At 42.2% G+C, this 18,217-nt stretch overlaps 1 protein-coding gene across 3 annotated transcripts; it reads right to left on the bottom strand.

The window, feature by feature from the left end:
* Nucleotides 1-1,080: 1,080 nt before the first annotated feature.
* Nucleotides 1,081-17,300, bottom strand: LOC127426082 (EF-hand and coiled-coil domain-containing protein 1-like). 3 transcript variants are annotated; one of them, XM_051672591.1, is made up of 9 exons: nucleotides 16,295-17,300; nucleotides 14,498-15,065; nucleotides 11,623-11,735; nucleotides 5,109-5,244; nucleotides 4,853-4,997; nucleotides 4,634-4,750; nucleotides 3,409-3,478; nucleotides 3,147-3,329; nucleotides 1,081-2,359 (listed from the first exon to the last, which is right to left on the bottom strand). In XM_051672591.1, the coding sequence occupies exons 1-8, from the start codon at nucleotides 16,857-16,859 to the stop codon at nucleotides 3,178-3,180; spliced, it is 1,866 nt and encodes a 621-aa protein (XP_051528551.1). In that variant the 5' UTR covers nucleotides 16,860-17,300; the 3' UTR covers nucleotides 1,081-2,359; nucleotides 3,147-3,177. The 3 variants fall into 3 exon arrangements, with proteins under 3 accessions (XP_051528551.1, XP_051528550.1, XP_051528552.1); XM_051672590.1 differs by having other exon boundaries at nucleotides 1,081-3,329; nucleotides 16,295-17,299; XM_051672592.1 differs by having other exon boundaries at nucleotides 1,081-3,329; nucleotides 16,415-17,298.
* Between the last annotated feature and the right edge of the window lie 917 nt (nucleotides 17,301-18,217).

The following is an 18,217-nucleotide window of genomic DNA, read 5'->3' as shown; positions in this document are numbered from 1 at the left end:
CATACAGCCTACTGATATTTACAGTTAATGGTTAAGGGATCAATTAGGGATGATAAAAAAAAAAACCTGAAGAGTTTTATTTGGATAATGAACGACCGATTGTATTATCCTGTTTATTAGACAAATAAGTACTGTAAATGGACTTGAAATATTGATTTTATTTCCTCAGACTGATACAAGAAACTAGCACAGCTACAGTATGTAGCAAATCGGTTGTCTGCACTAAAAAAAAAAGGGGTAAAATTACTTTTGTTGGTGTAAATTCATTTTTCAGGTTGATTTAGTCATGTTAAATAACATTTTTGACTTGAATAATATCAGTTGCATGAGGTAAAAAAATGTTTACCAAAGAATGCAGAAAAAAATATAACTACAGAATGCTATAATTGGCCTATCAAAATGATTACAGAAAGCAGTGTAAGCGAAACATTCCCACAAGATAACAAGAGTAAACCTTGAAGTGTTGTTTCACACAAGAACCAATTAAATTGATGTCACTTCCAACGACTTTGCATCAGGAATTTTTTTCTGGTGTATCACAATGTAACTCTACTGGCTCTTGACTATCAGAGTTTATACTAGCGACAATGTTCACATCCATATCAATCAATTCAAGGAACATAAGCGAATTATCGAGGTGCATAACTCAGCAGATTTGTTTCCAGCATGAGAGAGGCTCAGTCGGATTGGAAGGATAAATGGGATTGACACGGATAACAATGAGCATGCATGGACATGGACTGGGAGGTGAACTTGGACAAACATTCCAGATTTTTCGAGAGAAATAAATGATTCTTGCTCTGTCTTCAAGAATATTGATGAGTTAGGGAATTTACGTTCTGGCATCCACAAAGTATCACTGCGTCTTGAACAGAGTGTGCCTTGTCTGTGAGACTTTCATAAGGAAATGCATTGTCTTGACAATGAGCCTACACATTGACACATTGTAACAGTGAGGAATGGAAATGTGACACAAAATAACATCACAGATAAGTTACTGTGACAATTCCACAAATATCAGTGACACATTCACATTGCAAGCTGAATCATTTGACAAGATGTAAAATATGAATATTGGAATCATTTTGGAATAAATATATATTTATTAGTTTTGTACAAAATTGTCAATGTCAAGTCTATTTATAAAGCACAATTTAAAACAGTAGTTGACCAATGTGCTGTACAAGTATAAAATAAAATAGAATTGCTTTTAGCTTATCAAATATATCAAATAATAACATAAATATTTAAACAAATTAAGTGCCATGAGAACACATCATATCTGATGCAGACTTATACAGTATGTACAAAAACAAACACACACTCAAATTAATTTGTTTCTTGTTGAATTTAATTAAATCTAATGAAACACAATTCTTGAATTTGGTCACAACCTAATTTCATAGTGTGCAGTAAATTTAAATTTGTAAAATGGAAGTTCACTTAATCCATTTGCGTTTGGACAACTTAAAGGTGCAGTATGTAAGATTCAGAAACCCTTGTTATTAATGACACTTGTGGCCGTTAAGTGAACTGCAGCCAGCTACCTGTTGCTCATGCTCACGCTCGTGCACACACTCCATACGGACGCAAGCGAGCATCGACCAAAACAATGACGTAATGTACAAAGAGACTGAACGTGATCCACCAGCATCATGCTGACAGATGAGGTAGCATAATTAAAATTACACAGTTATGATTGTTTTACTACAGACTTTGAGACTAAACGAAAACTACTTATCAGCTAACATAGCATACTGCTACACACATACAGCTACATACTACCGAACTATACCAGACAGTTTACTGTTGCACTTCAGTTATGTTGCACTATTGTATGTTTTGTATGTCATATGTTGTACTACGAATAAGAAACCAGCATATTTGCTTAAATTTATCCCGTATACCTGACTTTTAATATAAAGAGAAGATCGTTGAAATTACTTGAAAGTTACGAAGCAAGGTAGCTTGCAATTCATCAGCATTAGCAGTCAAGATCAAGTCAGCTAAAATTACACAGATCAATCCTCATGGCACTATATTTCACATGCTTTGCAGTTATGCAAGCTTACCTGTCTAATAAGAAGAATGCCAATTCAGGGTCGGTTTTGATCCCCAAAACTGAATGAAGGTCCCTCCAGGAATCAAATGCCCTGTCGGTGTTCATTCCAGTTTTCACTTGACCATGATCATGTTTCTGCTTAGCTAGACTGGATTCAGTAGATAAATGTTTTTTTTTTTTGTTTTGTTTTTTTTGCTTACTCTGAGTTTGTGTAGGAGTCGGTGTTGTGCTGGGAGCTGGACGTTTGCTGGATTCCATCTCTAAGATAATGTTACCTAGTGTTGCAGTTTGTTGTCGCTGTTGAATAGCAGAAGAGAAACTATTACTGTCTGAGGCAAGGCTCTCGGGAGCGCGCATAAGTCACATCCTTTGGATTTTCCTGGCAAAAGCGACCCGCTCCCTTCACATGAAAATCAGTCTACAGGCTTTAATAGGCAACCTAGGAAGTCTGGGAAGGACTCATATTTTAAGTTGCGTTACAAGCCGTTCAAACATTGGCAAAAAAAAAAAGAAAATTGTTACATATTGCACCTTTAAATATTATTTTGTGTAAGTTTGAGTAAAAACTGAAAATGTCTTAATATTTGCTTTTTATTGCAGTATTTGCACTGGTGGTGTTGTGTTTGCTGTCCCTTTGGGTTTTGTGTCATGTGAATCCATCTGTTTCCAAAAATATGATTGTTGAGTGTCACCGTCATTGTGGTTTGTGCGTTGGATGTTAAAGACCCTGCATGCCTGGTTGGAAAGCTTGAATTAAGACTCATCGGCAAGATATCGTTCCCTATTGCAGAGACTACAAGCTCACAGCTTGTTACACTTACAACAAAACACATTTTTAACAAAAAACAGAAGTGGTATAAAGTTGCCTCAATGTAATTAAAATAATGACTATGTCTAGTATATGTGACAAAATGAATTTAAGTTTGTACAAAATGACGATCAAATTCATTCAAATATATTCGTTTTTGATGAAAAAATTTGATTAAATTGCATGGAAATGTTTTCCTTAAGTTGTTGAGTGCAGACACACCATAGTGTTAGACTAATTATGTTCTCTGCCCCAAAGAACAGTTTAAGTTATGACCTTTGTCAGTGATGGGACATCTGTGATGCTCTCAGCAGGACATCATGTGGGTGTTGGACGTATTTCGTTGACCTGGGGTCACAGGAGGTCGCGCCCCTATGCTGACCTCCTCTCCATCTAGGAGGTGACTGGAAATGAGCTGCTGGCACAGTGTGTCCACTACCATGAAAACTGGGGTGCTTTCTATAGGAAAAAGAAGGGATGAGTGTGTTATCCAGGATTTTCGGAAAAGTCTAAATGAATAGAAGGGAAAGGAACTTACCGTGGCCTTTTCTGGTACACAGCTCTAGCGTGTTGATTAGAATTTTCCCCAAGACTTTGCGAGAGACTCTCTATGAGGGTCAAAACAGACTTGTTATTGAAGGAAAAGTGCATTATATAGTTTAAACCACAAGGTGAGAGTGTGGACATACTCATTCCCAAAGTGTATTGAATATTTCTTTATTACAGCAATCGTTTATCAGTGATCTTTTTATGTAGATGTGTACCTTATTAAAGACTTCATGAAATCAAAACAGGAGTGTGGCTTTGAGTCTATGTCTGTTAGCTTAGCAGTCATCTGTATGTTAGTGTACTCTTAAAAGTTGACTAGAAGAACTTTAAGCAGCACTGGGAAAAAATGTTTATCTAAAAATGTGCTTCATGTGGTAAAGTCTAAATGAACTGGTTTTAGGTTACACCAACAAAACAAATTTTAAGGGTAAGATCAGGTAGAAATATCCTTATGGTAACAATTGTACATTACCACTTTTAACAGTGAGATAAACTTTTAATATTTACAGTCTCTTCTGGGAAAAATATTGAAGACTCTTTTTGTTTTCATTGGTGTACACAAATTTAATATAATGTTCTCTAGAATAAGAATGTCCCTTCCTCCTAAATTATATACCATCTACCACTGACTAGCATTAGCAAGTAGCAAAACATGGTCAGTCGATATGTCTTCGGCTGCGTTAACACTTGTGCTTCCTAACTCTCATTTGTGCAGACTTTAAAATGTAGCTAATATTTCAAGTCTTCTGCATTTAATAGGTTTTGGTGAGAAACAACTTGAAATTTAAGTAATTTTTCAGCTGAAATCTTGACATTGTTGCATGTTCATGAGCTCTATGAGAAAAGCTCATTCACAGGATGAGTTTTCATGCGAGATCTGAGTTTGTTTTTAGCACTAAAGGACGCAGGTTCTCACTGTGAATGAGCTTCTCTCATAGCGTACATGAATGCGCAGTGGACATTAAGATTTGTGACTTCGATGACTCGAATGAATTTCGAGTCTTTTCTCACCAAACCGAATGCCTTCAGAAGACTTAAATATGACACATTAGTCACATGGACTACTTTTATGACACTTTTGTGTCCTTTAAGGTTTTAAAGTGAGTCACTTTGTGTTCCGCATAAGAAAGTCATACAGGTTTGGAACAACATAAGAGTGAGTAAATTATGACAGAACTGTAATTGTTTGGGTGAACTATTCCTTTAACTCTTACCTTATCTTGTAGTTGCAGTAGTAAAGTGAGTGCATCAGTGAGTCTCTCCTCCAGCAGAGGCCGTTTCTCTGTCTCCACCATCTGAACTTCTGGTCTTAAATGGTCCTCCTCTTTCTGCTGTATTTGCAGGATGAGACAGAGAGGACAGATGGTGTTAAAGAAGAGAGATTAGATTTTATGGTGGTGTAGGCGCCCATTAGTTTCTTTTTCAGCTCTTACCTTTACAGGTTTGTTTGCCTTTTCATCTGCTCGAGGAATCCACACTTGTCTTTTGGTTTCTCTCATTCCAGAAGATCCTTGGAGTTCTCTGTTGTGGGCTGAAGTCTGAGAGACGAGCCACTGACAGATAGCAGTTTTCTGACACCTGTAGGAGAGCACAAGCACATGAAACTGTCGGATGATCACAAACATGAAAATGTATGTTTGTGACAAAAAAAAAAAAAAAAAAGAAATATATATATATATATATATTCACCCTCTGGCACAGCTGTGCAATCTGTTGATCAACCGTTTCACCTCCAGGAGGCAGCACTGTCCTTCATCCACCCCTCTTTCCTCCTCTTCCTCATCAGAAGCAGCCCGACCCTCTACTGACCTCTGCAGGCCCTCTTCTGTAAAGTGATGTCACATGACCACATAATTGTCACATGACCACTGTCAATACTGCCTCATCCCAATTGTTCTAATACTAAACTAATGAAGAGCTGTTCTGCCATGACCTCAAATTGAGGCCGGAAGGCTAATTCGCCATGGGTTGCCTCAGGATTTTCCTATAGCTTGGGGCAGTTTTGGAGATTTAAGTAAAATAAAGTCTGTGGTAACCTTTACTTTGTCCGTTACTTGGACGTTTTGTCACACTAAATGATAAATTATTTATTTTTTTTATGTTGCTAACAAGTTGCAAAAATAAGGACTGCAACTACCACAAGCATGTGAGTGGACGTACCTGACGAAACTGAAAACTGTCCTTATTTAGCAACTTGTTAGCAACAAACTTTTTTAAAACACATGATGGCTTTAAAATTCATGTTTGGGGTATAACTGTGTGTTATTTGTGTTGTAGGACAAAACCTCCAAGTATCTTCAAGTACTGTTTACCACAGCCACTATTTTACTTATAAATCCAAAACTGCCATCATAAAAACCCATAGGAAAATCAAGAGTGAACCCATGGATCAAAAATGCTAATTCTCTTCTAGGTTATGGACTACAACATGAACAGCTCTATTATTTAGAACCCCTTGATCAAACAAGTCTATTTCACACAGTTAAGAGCCCTCCAAAAAACCTGGTCCTGTTGAAACATCTACTATGATACAATAAATTTGTTTTTTACTTATAAGTTATTTGCAAAAATAGTTTTCATCAGAATACATAGCTACTTTTAAATGGCCGTCAATGGAGAAACATGCCTTTTGCTGGCAAAATGGTGTAGTTACCACCAGAAAATTATGTGATTGTGTCGACATTTTTGCAAAATGATACTGCGTGGTTCCTTACACGTATCACGGCAGTTCCGAGGTGAAATGTCGACTCACATGCTCTTTAGGACTCGTACCCTGGTCGTGAGTGCAACGCTCAATCAGTTGAACTACTGCACAATTTTTTTTAATCACTCTGTGGCAGCGGGGGCGTGGTCAAGCATCTCTCCGGAGAGAGAAAGCGGTAAGGGCGCTTACACCTGAGCTAAATTATGTCTAACACCTGTCTCTAATTTCAGTGAGCACGGGGAGAGCGGCATAAATAGAGTGACACAACACTCAGTCGAGAGAGACTGGATACGACAGAGCCGAGCCAGAGCAAGGATTTTTCTAGTAGTGAAAGTTTATTTATGAAAGCTGTGTGTGTTAGTGTCAGTTTAGTGTGTGAAGGTAAACTGTAAAGTGGTGTCGCCAAGAGCGGAAAATAAAGCCTCACCTGAAGAAGGAAAAACTGCTCCTCGCCTCATCTTTTACACTGGTGCCGAAACCCGGGATTGAAGTTTGGGTCGAAGATGGATGGAGGTCGTCCCGTAGAGTCCTCCCAGTTGGCGGAGATCCTCCAAGCCCTCGCCAGCCTACATCAGAACAACCAACAAACGCTGCTTGAGCTCCGACAAGATCAAGACCGCCGGTTTGTCGAGCTCATGCATGCTCAAGCCGAGGACCAGCAGGCGATCCGGAGCCTCCTCGGCCAGGGGGCATCCTCAGCCGCGACCCCGGACACACCCACGCCATTACCCCCGCCAGCATTACAGAAAATGGGGGCGGCGGACAACCCCGAGGCCTTCCTGGATTTGTTTGAGCGGACCGCCGAGATCTGGGGCTGGCCGCTCGGCCAATGGGCAGCCCGATTGATCCCACTATTGTCCGGGGAAGCCCAGCTCGCGGCTCAACAACTGCCAGCGTCGAGCCTCCTGGCCTACGGAGATCTAAAAAGAGCCATCTTGCAACGGGTTGGTCACACTCCGGAGGAAAGTCGTCAACTCTTCCGGAGCTTGAAGTTGGAAAGCTCCGACCGCCCGTTTGCCTTTGCCCAGCGGCTCCGTGACGCCTGCTGAAGATGGCTGCTAGCGGGGGATCGCGACGTCCAGGGAATTATCGACCAGGTGGTACTGGAACAGTTTATAGTTTGACTGCCAAAAGGGACGGAGTGGGTCCAGTGCCACCGCCCGGCGTCATTGGAGGAAGCCATCCGACTTGCGGAGGACCACATGGCGGCGATCCCGAGGGCGGAAGATCCCTCCTACGTTTTCTCTCCTCCCTCTGTTTCTTCCCCCTCCCCTCTCTCTCTCTCATCTGCTGTCTCTCCAGGTCCCGTTCCTGCCCCACGCAGACGAGGAGGAACTCAGCCCCTGAGACCAGTTCCCCGGGTGTGGGAGGCAACACCTTCCCCTACTCCAATGCCCCGCCGCTCTCCCCCTCAGGGGGGGGCGCCCGCCGACGCAAGTGTGGGCGTAGCGCCTGGGCCGGACTGCTGGAGGTGCGGAGACCCGAGCCACTTCCGAGATCAGTGCCCTCTGATGGAGCTGGGGATGGTGGTGCGGGTCTCTGACCTCCCACAGGCTGCCCCCGACCGGGCCGGAGCGTACCGGATACCGGTAAGTGTCAAGGGGGGTACTCACCAAGCGTTGGTGGATACCGGGTGTAATCAAACCACTATCCACCAACGCCTGGTTCAACCCGAGGCATTGGTCACATCCAAAACGGTGAAGGTGAAGTGTGTACACAGGGATATTCACAAGTATCCGGTGGTGACCCTGACAATTAAATTTCGGGGGAAAAAGCATAGAGTGGAGGCTGCGGTTAGTTCCCGCCTCACCCATCCGCTGATTTTGGGGACTGATTGGCCTGATTTTAGAGTTTTATTAAAGGGAATTTGCGCGGATGGGTCCTGTGTGAAAATAGGGAGATGTGTGATGTGTGATGCTCTGGCAAGGGAGGCGGAGCCGGGGCCGTCCTCGACAGCTCCACGTCAAGATGACGAGAGGGGGGAGAGGCTGCAGCCCCTCCCCTTCTCAGGGAATTCCCTGACGGGGATTTCCCTTTGGAGCAGTCGTGAGACGAAACCCTCAAACACGCCTTTGACCAAGTGAGAGTCATCGATGGTCAACGACTCCAACCTGACATTGCACTTTCATACCCCTATTTTGCAATTATAAATGAGCGGTTGTATCGAGTGACACAGGACACTCGGACCAAAGAGGATACAACCCAACTTTTGATTATAATCCCATGGCAGGTCATCTAGGAGAAAGGAAAACACTGAACCGTCTAATAGCCCATTTCTATTGGCCGGGCATTGGCGGCGATGTCCGCAGGTGGTGTGCGGCATGCCGCGAATGCCAGCTGGTTAACCCACCGGCCACCCCAAAAGCGCCATTGCGCCCTCTCCCTCTGGTCGAGGTCCCCTTTGAGAGAATTGGAATGGACCTCGTCGGACCATTAGAACGGTCAGCACGCGGACATCGCTTTGTATTGGTCCTAGTGGACTATGCAACGCGATATCCGGAAGCAGTGCCTCTTCGCAACATCTCAGCACGCAGTGTTGCGGAGGCACTCTTCAAAATAATCTCCCGGGTGGGGATTCCGAAAGAAATCCTCACCGATCAAGGCACAACATTTATGTCACGAACACTACGCGAACTGTACGAGTTATTAAATATTAAATCGATTCGCACCAGTGTATACCATCCTCAAATGGATGGCCTGGTGGAACGATTTAATAAAACCCTCAAAAACATAATTCGTAAGTTTGTGCACGATGATTCTAGAAATTGGGATAAATGGCTCGACCCCCTGTTATTTGCAGTACGAGAGGTCCCGCAAGCCTCCACTGGCTTCTCCCCATTCGAGCTGCTGTATGGGCGACGCCCACGTGGCGTGCTTGATGTAATGCGAGAGGCCTGGGAGGAAGGACCTTCAAACAGTAAAAATGAAATTCAGTACGTTCTTGATCTTAGAGCAAAACTCCACACCTTGGGGCAACTAACACAGGAGAATTTGCTCCAAGCTCAAGAACGACAGCGCCGACTGTATGACAGGGGAACTCAGCTAAGGGAATTTGCACCGGGAGATAAAGTGCTTGTATTGCTTCCCACATCGAGCTCTAAATTACTCGCCAAGTGGCAAGGACCCTTTGAGGTCACACGACGAGTGGGAGATCTCGATTATGAGGTTAAACGAACCGATAGAGGGGACGCACGTCAAATATACCACCTCAAATCTCCTAAAATTGTGGAGGGAGGCGGTCCCCGTGACGTTGGCTACGGTGGTTCCCGAGAAGGCGGAGCTCGGACCGGAGGTGAGTTCAAAACATAAACAGTTCACCCCAGTCACTTGCGGAGACCACCTCTCACCGAGCCAACTCGCGGAGGTTGCTAAGTTGCAACAGGAGTTTGCAGATGTGTTCTCCCCTCTACCGGGATGTACAAACCTCATCCATCACCACATTGAGACCGAGCTGGGGGTGGTGGTACGTAGCCGCCCCTATCGACTACCCGAACACAAAAAGAAAATTGTTCGGGAAGAATTGGATGCGATGCTTGATATAGGGGTAATAGAAGAATCCCACAGCGATTGGTCCAGTCCAGTTGTTCTAGTGCCTAAGAGCGACGGGTCTGTGCGATTCTGTGTGGATTACAGGAAAGTCAACGCGGTGTCTAAATTTGATGCATATCCAATGCCTCGCGTTGATGAGTTGCTTGATCAGTTGGGCACTGCTCGTTTTTATTCGACACTGGATTTGACAAAGGGTTATTGGCAGATCCCCTTGACACCAATTTCCCGTCAGAAAACCGCCTTCTCCACACCGTTTGGATTACACCAATTTGTGACACTTCCGTTCGGTTTGTTTGGAGCCCCGGCTACGTTTCAGCGTCTCATGGACCGAATCCTCAGGCCGCATTCAGCTTACGCCGCTGCCTATTTAGATGACATCATCGTTTATAGCAATGATTGGCAGCGGCATATGCAACATCTGAGGGCGGTTCCGAGATCGCTGCGCCGAGCGGGACTCATAGCGAACCCGAAGAAGTGCGCGATTGGGCGGGTGGAGGTACGGTATCTGGGGTTCCACTTGGGCCACGGGCAGGTGCGTCCCCAAATTGACAAGACAGCGGCGATTGCGACCTGCCCGAGACCCAAGACCAAAAAGGGGGTGAGACAGTTCCTGGGGCTGGCTGGCTATTATAGAAGGTTCGTGCCTAATTATTCAGACGTCACCAGCCCGCTGACTGATCTCACTAAAAAGGGAGCTCCAGATCTGGTCCAGTGGACGGAGCAGTGTCAACGGGCGTTCACGCAAGTTAAAGCCGCACTTTGCGGGGGGCCGCTGTTACATTCACCTGACTTCTCTCTCCCTTTTGTTTTACAGACAGATGCTTCAGACAGGGGGCTGGGGGCTGTACTCTCGCAGGTGGTGGAGGGGGAGGAGCACCCGGTGCTGTACATTAGCCGTAAGCTCTCGTTAAGGGAAACTAAGTACAGCACCGTGGAAAAGGAGTGTCTCGCCATCAAGTGGGCGGTCCTCACTCTCCGATACTACCTGCTGGGTCGGGCCTTCACCCTCTGCTCGGATCACGCCCCACTCCAGTGGCTCCACTGCATGAAAGATACTAACGCCCGGATCACCCGTTGGTATCTGGCTCTTCAGCCGTTTAAGTTCAAGGTGGTCCACAGACCGGGGGCGCAGATGGCTGTCGCCAACTTCCTTTCCAGGAATGGGGGGGGAGTGGTAGGCAGGCCGGATGCCGCCCCGGCCTGAGTCGGGCGGTGGGGATATGTGGCAGCGGGGGCGTGGTCAAGCATCTCTCCGGAGAGAGAAAGCGGTAAGGGCGCTTACACCTGAGCTAAATTATGTCTAACACCTGTCTCTAATTTCAGTGAGCACGGGGAGAGCGGCATAAATAGAGCGACACAACACTCAGTCGAAAGAGACTGGATACGACAGAGCCGAGCCAGAGCAAGGATTTTTCTAGTAGTGAAAGTTTATTTATGAAAGCTGTGTGTGTTAGTGTCAGTTTAGTGTGTGAAGGTAAACTGTAAAGTGGTGTCGCCAAGAGCGGAAAATAAAGCCTCACCTGAAGAAGGAAAAACTGCTCCTCGCCTCATCTTTTACACACTCTTAAACAAGCTTTTAAATGTAGTTGGTTATGTAACGCAAACGTTAAAATGTATCACCTTACAAGTCATGCACTACCATAAAAGTGTTTTGATGTCATAAGATTGCATTGTATGAGGAACAGGGCGAAAAGTATGTGCTTATGAACTAGTAAACTACTGTTTTACTCGTGATTTGTGTAAAGGTGAATAAGTCATTGTTATTGTAGCACTTCTAGTGTTTATTTGACCAAGAAACCGCCGTGATACGTACAACGATCCACGTAAAAATAATTTTGCAAAATTATAGGGATAATAACGTGATGAGATCATGCAGGTAGTTACGGCATCTACCAGCAGAGGCTAACTATCAAAGCTAACTAAACAAACCCATGTTTATAATCTCCATACCTCTTCTGATAATCGCGTCATCGTGACCAGTGGGGGAAGGAAATCCAGACCCACGTGGCTCTACAAGTATCTCTGTTGTTTTCATATTCAGCTCTCTGCAGGTGCACTGAGCCCTATATACAACCAAGAATAATACACCATTACTGTAATATGACCAAATATTAATTTATACCAGGTAAATCAAGACCTTGGAATTAAACCCTGATGATTACATGGCTAAAAGGGGATGATGCATGAACAAGTTTGAATATTGTCCCTGCAAACTATGTGGATTTTTTGTTGTTGCGAGGAATCTTGCAGGTTTCAACATGCCTTTCCAGGTGAGGAAATTAGCATTACATCACCACACAGACAGTCTGAAATAATGAAATATAAACCCAGTCATTAATCTGCTAAACATCTACTGAAAGCCATCAATTTACTTGATTGATTGCAGGATTAATGGGAGATTATTATAAAAGCAATAGCATCTGGCCACTTTGTGTGCAGGACACTGGTTCTAACAATATACATCTTAAGTTTATTAGTTTATCATACTTATACAACTATTAAAAATAAAAAGTTTCTTCAATGGTTCTTTGTAGGACCTTAGATTTTTATCAGTACTCTTTTTATCGAGCAGCCTTTTTTTTTCTTGCTTTAAAGGGTTCTTAAATTGCATATATGGTTCTTTGGAGATTAAGGCCACGTCCACACTAATACGTTTTCGTTTGAAAATGCATCTTTTTCTCTACATTTTGGCCTTCTGTCCACACTGAGACAGCGTTTTTGACCGCAAAAACTGAGCTTTTCGAAAACGCTCTCCCAAGTGGATACATTTGAAAATGCTGTCTTTGTGTTGTAGTGTGGATGGGGAAGACGTCAGATATCTGAAAATGATGACGTATTTTTTTTTTTATCATGCTATGCAGTCATGTGATCCATTCAACCCAAAACAATCAAGATGGCGGCCCACATTGTAGTGCTGGATGTGCTGTGTGAATAAGTCTTTTATCAATGCTTTGTAGCCCGTAGTTACATTAATTGCTACACAAGATATATACTTGTGAAAATGTAAAAATGCTGCTCCTAAAGTCACCAGAATTAAATACGTTAGTGCTGTTTTTGCAAAAAGTTTCTCCCGGGGGGAGCATGTCCGCAGACCCCCAATAAGGCTACACTGTTTTGCTGTACCTGTGCTTCAGACAGTACTGTAAAAAGCTGAAAAAACCCCTGAAAGTGTGTTGCCTGTTTTATTGAGGCTGCAGCTTAGAGATTTCACTTCTGTTGTCACCATGTGCAAAATTATATTAATAAAATCACTTGGCCACACCGGGTTTTGCACATATTTAGTGATCAAAGCTCAGCTCCCCCTGTCAGTGATTTAGCACCTCTTCAGAACCAGCAATCAAAATTTGCTGGCGCCGCCCCTGGGATAATGTGTGAGAAACAAAAATGAGACTGTACAACTCACTGTGATTTGACTGTCCAATATACCTGCTTAAACTTGTGTCTGGACACACACTTAATTTATATCCTTCCTCCCAGGATATAGCAAGCAAGACATGCAATAGAATATAGTAAGACTCAGGTTACAGTAAAATGCTGTAATAGAGGCTTTTGATGATTGCTGTAATAATCACATTTGAAAGCAAATGACTAATAACTGTTTGCAGGAAACTGTGCAGTCCTGTGTTATTAAGGCAGGTTATTACATCTGTCAAGGGAAAATCAAACATGTTGCACCATGCCCTACAAAGCTGTTATATCTTTTCTAATCTATTTACAACCTCCCTCTGATTCTTGACTCATCATTCACAAACTGAAGCCAAATGCCTATATGGAGCATCAATGCAGTCCAATATCTTATAGTAGTGCAAAGTTTGGGAACGCCTTTGTGATCTGCATTAGGTTGTATATGCAGGGCCCCAAAGTGCAGGGGACACCCACATAATGGTCCTTGGTAATTAAGACTCACAGTATTTACAACATGACACAGTTTCTGGTCCAGTGAAAACCAGGAAGTAATCACATTCACGTAAACAATGGTGAGTGTGACTCTGAGGTTGCATTTTAAATCTAAATGTACATTTTTACTCCACTGATGGTTAGGTTAAGGGTTGGGGCTTAGGTTAGGGGGTAGGGTTAATCAAATATGCATTGCTGACTGTACTGCATCATTTACAACTAAAAACAACTTGCTTTTGGTGCCACCCTGTGCCTGCTCAGATGTGCCCATGACTCAGTTTCCACCCGGTATTAACGTGTTTCGGGCGATCCAGTCACATGTGGTAAGGTGAGACACATCGCTGTTTACACCTGGTCACTTAAATGTGTCTCCTGTGAACACTTGTGTTCAGATTTGGAGGGGAGGGTCTCTATTTCATGACAACATCCATCAATCACTATGTCAGTGTGTTAATACATGATATTAAAGTGCAGCAAAGTCAGAAAAGACAATGAAAGCACAGAAAAAACGGTGTACTGTTGATTGACAGGTGAGGGGTGGTGATTCACTGCTGCCGGGACTCATACAGGATAGATTAGCATTTACGCCTCAAATGCGATGTGGTCACATGCATTTTTTACCACATTCGTATGTGTGTTTTGTGATCTGATCACAATGTTTTAGATCCTGTTTAGACCTGTATTTAGGGCTGACAACATGTGATCGGATCACCCGAAACACATCTTAATACCAGGTGGAAACGGGGTCTATACGTTTAACAGCACTTCCAGCTTCGGCCACCAGGGGCAGTGGTTCAAATTTCAGTAAGCAAAGACCAAAATCATTAGTAAAACTTTCGACCTTCTGTCGCTGAATTTACTGTGAGATCAGTCTGTTATTAATATATGTGTGACTGAAGTTATACCTGTGAATAAATGAAAGATCTACCTGAACTTTTCCAGATGGACTTCCAGATTCTGGACTCTGTCTCGAAGCAGGTCAGCTTGTTGGGCCTGGTCTTCTAAGGCCCTAACGCCCTCAATCCCTGCGGACAGGGCCCCTCTCGCCTCCTCTGCCCTCTTCTTGATCCGAGCATTTTCTCTTCTGACACTGCCCACCACCTCCTGCATCCTGTTGAGCTCTCCAAAGGCGGCCATCAACTCTTCCTCTAACCTTTGGTTGAACCTCATGGCTTCCTCAAGTTGTCCATCACGAGATGATCGAATCAGTTCCAGCTCTCGTTGGAGGTCTTTAGTGCTCCTTCTGGTGTCCCATGCCACATGTTTGGGTTGTTTGGTTTTTGCCTTGCCCACAACACTGTAGTCTTGTCTCTCTTGTGTGGTTACAGCATTGTGTTGTGGTGGCATATGTTTTCTGCGTAACGCCACCTCCAATGCAATGCACCGTGCATCGCTGCTCTGCAGAGCTGAACGCAAGTCCTCCACCAGCTCTCTCAGACTGCCGTTCTCGAACTCTATCTGGTCCTGCCATCTCCTCTGAGGGTTAATATCCAACACTGCAATAAACAAAGGACAATTAGAAATTCAGTTATGACCTAATTTACTATTTAAAAACACACTTTAAAAAAGCACCTTAAAAAAAAACAAATTAATTATTAATCAATGATTTGAAATTATTTTCAAAAAATAATTGTGATAATATACTGTATATCCATCCATCCATTTTCTATAACCACTTATCCTATGGAGGGTCACAGGTAGTGCTGGAGCCTATCCAGCTGGCTGTCTTTGGCCGAAGGCAGAGAAACACCCTGGACAGGTGGCCAGTCCTTCACAGAGCTCAGACACCTATACCTACAGGCAATTTAGAGTCTTCAGTTCACTTGACCTACATGTCTTTGGACTGTGGGGGGAACTGGAGCATCTGGAAGAAACTCACGCAAACACAGGGAGAACATGCTAACTCCAGACAGAAAGGTCCAGGCTGAGCCGGGACTCGAACCGGTGACCTTCTTGCTGTGAGGTAAAAGTGCTACTTGTATAATATAATAAAATAAAAATGTATTTTTGAAAATAAATAAAAAAAGACTAAAATAAAGATTTGGCATTAATGTAGTTGTATTAATTTATTTGTAATATATAATAAATAATATCATATATTTAGAAACATACAAAATACTAAAATAAAGATTTGGCATTAGTTTGGTTATATTAATTTATTATAATTAAGTTAAATTCCTTTCTATATTAAATTGTTGACTTATTATTATTACGGTTTTTCTATAATTAAGTTAATTTTTAAAAGGAATTATTATTAGGCCTATTTGTAGCATTAGTTGTAATAGTATTATTAAATACGTCAAACATCATGATGGCATAAACATTATACAGTCGAATAAAATATTTTATTTCATATCATTAAATTATTCATTTAAATATTAATAATTTGATTATTATTTTACTTTGCTATGATCGCTCTAAGTTAACATTCTATGTAACATGGTACAATCTTGATCTAAGTTTATTGTGATTAGTATTATTTATAGTAGTAGGATTAGTCATTTTAATAGTACTAATAGTATGAAATACATCAAACACATGCAATTTCATGATGTCATAAACATTACACTTCCATAAATCCCATGAATAAATCTTCATTAATTATAATTTAAAGGGGGAAATAAAATGTTTCCTAGGCTATGAGTTTTTGGATGGAAAAGGTCAGTCAGTAGTACACCTGTCCCGACAGGTTATAAATGGATAAATCCTTAAATGAAGCTCTTACCAGAGTTTCTCATGGACTCTAAAACCGAACTCTTTAAATAATCCAGATTCTGAGTTTGTCCAGATCTCCTCACTGACCTCCTCCGGGTCTGATGATCTTTAGACAGGTCAAAACTCACACACTTTCTCCTCCGGACGCGGGGACACCGGAGTCTGATTTCACGCTCGATGAGTTCGGTCTCCTCACTAACCGGCAGTCGTCCAGTCGCCTGTCCTTCCTGGGCTTTGATGGAGAAAAATCCACAAAGTCGTGCATGGAACTCTTTGAAGTTAAGCATGCGAGGAAGTCCGAAACAAATGTCCTTGTGCTCCGTTGTGCCATTTTCCGTCTCTGCGCTTATGGAGATCCCCAAAACCAAACACAACATCCTGAAATCCTCATCGGAGACGAGATCATCGCCGTTATTAAACGCCAGGTGATGGAAAACCTCTTGGAGATACTGGTCAACACCGGTTGCCAAGACCACGATCTCGTTTTCCACACCAGGATCAGGGTTGAAGTGGTGGACGAGAGCGCATTTCAGCCACTCGCTTTTACGCGCAGCGCAGATCCGTGAAACCTGCATAATTTTGAATAGCCACTGCTGTATAGTCCACAAGAATATCAGGATTTCTGTATTTCTACCCTTTTAAGTGAACTTACATCACTGTGTACAAAGTTGCAACATCTCAGAACAAAATGTGTCACTTGGCATTACAATGTTATAATCATAAAATGTAGAGTAACTATAATATCTCCACAGAATATTCGCAAAATCTAATGAGATAATATAATACAATAATACATGTTATGTAAAGTGTGATCAAATAAAACTGGTATCCAAAACTAAATCCAAAGTCAATTGCTGACTTTAAAAATCCAGGCAAATCCTGTCTCCAACTTCTTCCTTCAGGGTTTGTGGTTATAGTGTGTCTTCAAAAGACTCACTCCAACCTGTGGGTTGACAGGAGAGATAGGATGTGTGTTTGTGTGTGTTCCAGGGCGAGTGAAAGCTTTCAGGTCTGTCCAGTCAGAGCTCACTTCAGGCTGAGCATTCTTGAACCACGACCAAGAAAGTGAGCTGCTTCTCTAGAGCTGGAAAACACTTAATACCGGTAATGGGGATTCTTTTAAATGGCAGCTTTTATCTAAGTTTACAAATCACTTTGAGGCAGTTTTCAAGCATGACTCAGTGACATACAAGACAATGGAATGAAGCAGGTAACACCCATGCAGATAGACAGACAAAGCCTAAGAAGTATGAATACTAAAGTTTATGTATGGCTAAAATGTGATATATATATATATATATATATATAACAAAAACCTACCAAATATAACATAAGGCAGAGGACATTAAGATATAAACCTTTTTATTGTAGTTTAGCAAATACTTGTATAGTAACAAAATAAGATAAATAAGTACAGTATATTGGCTGTATTGTTATAAATAGATAGATAGGTTTTCTATATAGCTTAGTGGCAGTTTTAATGAAAATAAATGAGCTATTTTCGATTTTCCTACACTAAAAATATAAATAATATTTTTTTTTTTTAGATGTGTAACTAGTAGCACCTATTAAACATGCAAAAAAACAAAAAACAACAAAAAAAAAAATTCTAGAGCAAATAGTTTTCCTAAAAATTGATGTGTCATTGATATGTGAACAACAGGACTAAGTTGTGAAATTTTAAATAATACCAAACTATAGAAACCCACATTTTTTTTAAATCAAATTGTTTATTATGTTTCCAGGAGTGTTGGTTATTCATGTTTTTGACATGTTACAGACATTGCATCATCTACAGCCTGAAACTGAACTTTTGGTTGGATTTTAGGAGTGAATGCACTTAGCCACATAGGAAAGTTATAGGATGCTCCCTTGCTGCCTACTGAGTGAATGGCTTAACCTCCAGTGTGCTGTGTGTCTGCACTGGTCTCAA

Source organism: Myxocyprinus asiaticus, chromosome 35 (assembly GCF_019703515.2).
Source record: "Myxocyprinus asiaticus isolate MX2 ecotype Aquarium Trade chromosome 35, UBuf_Myxa_2, whole genome shotgun sequence".
Lineage (NCBI taxonomy): Eukaryota > Metazoa > Chordata > Actinopteri > Cypriniformes > Catostomidae > Myxocyprinus > Myxocyprinus asiaticus.
This window is presented reverse-complemented; position numbering and strand designations above follow the sequence as displayed.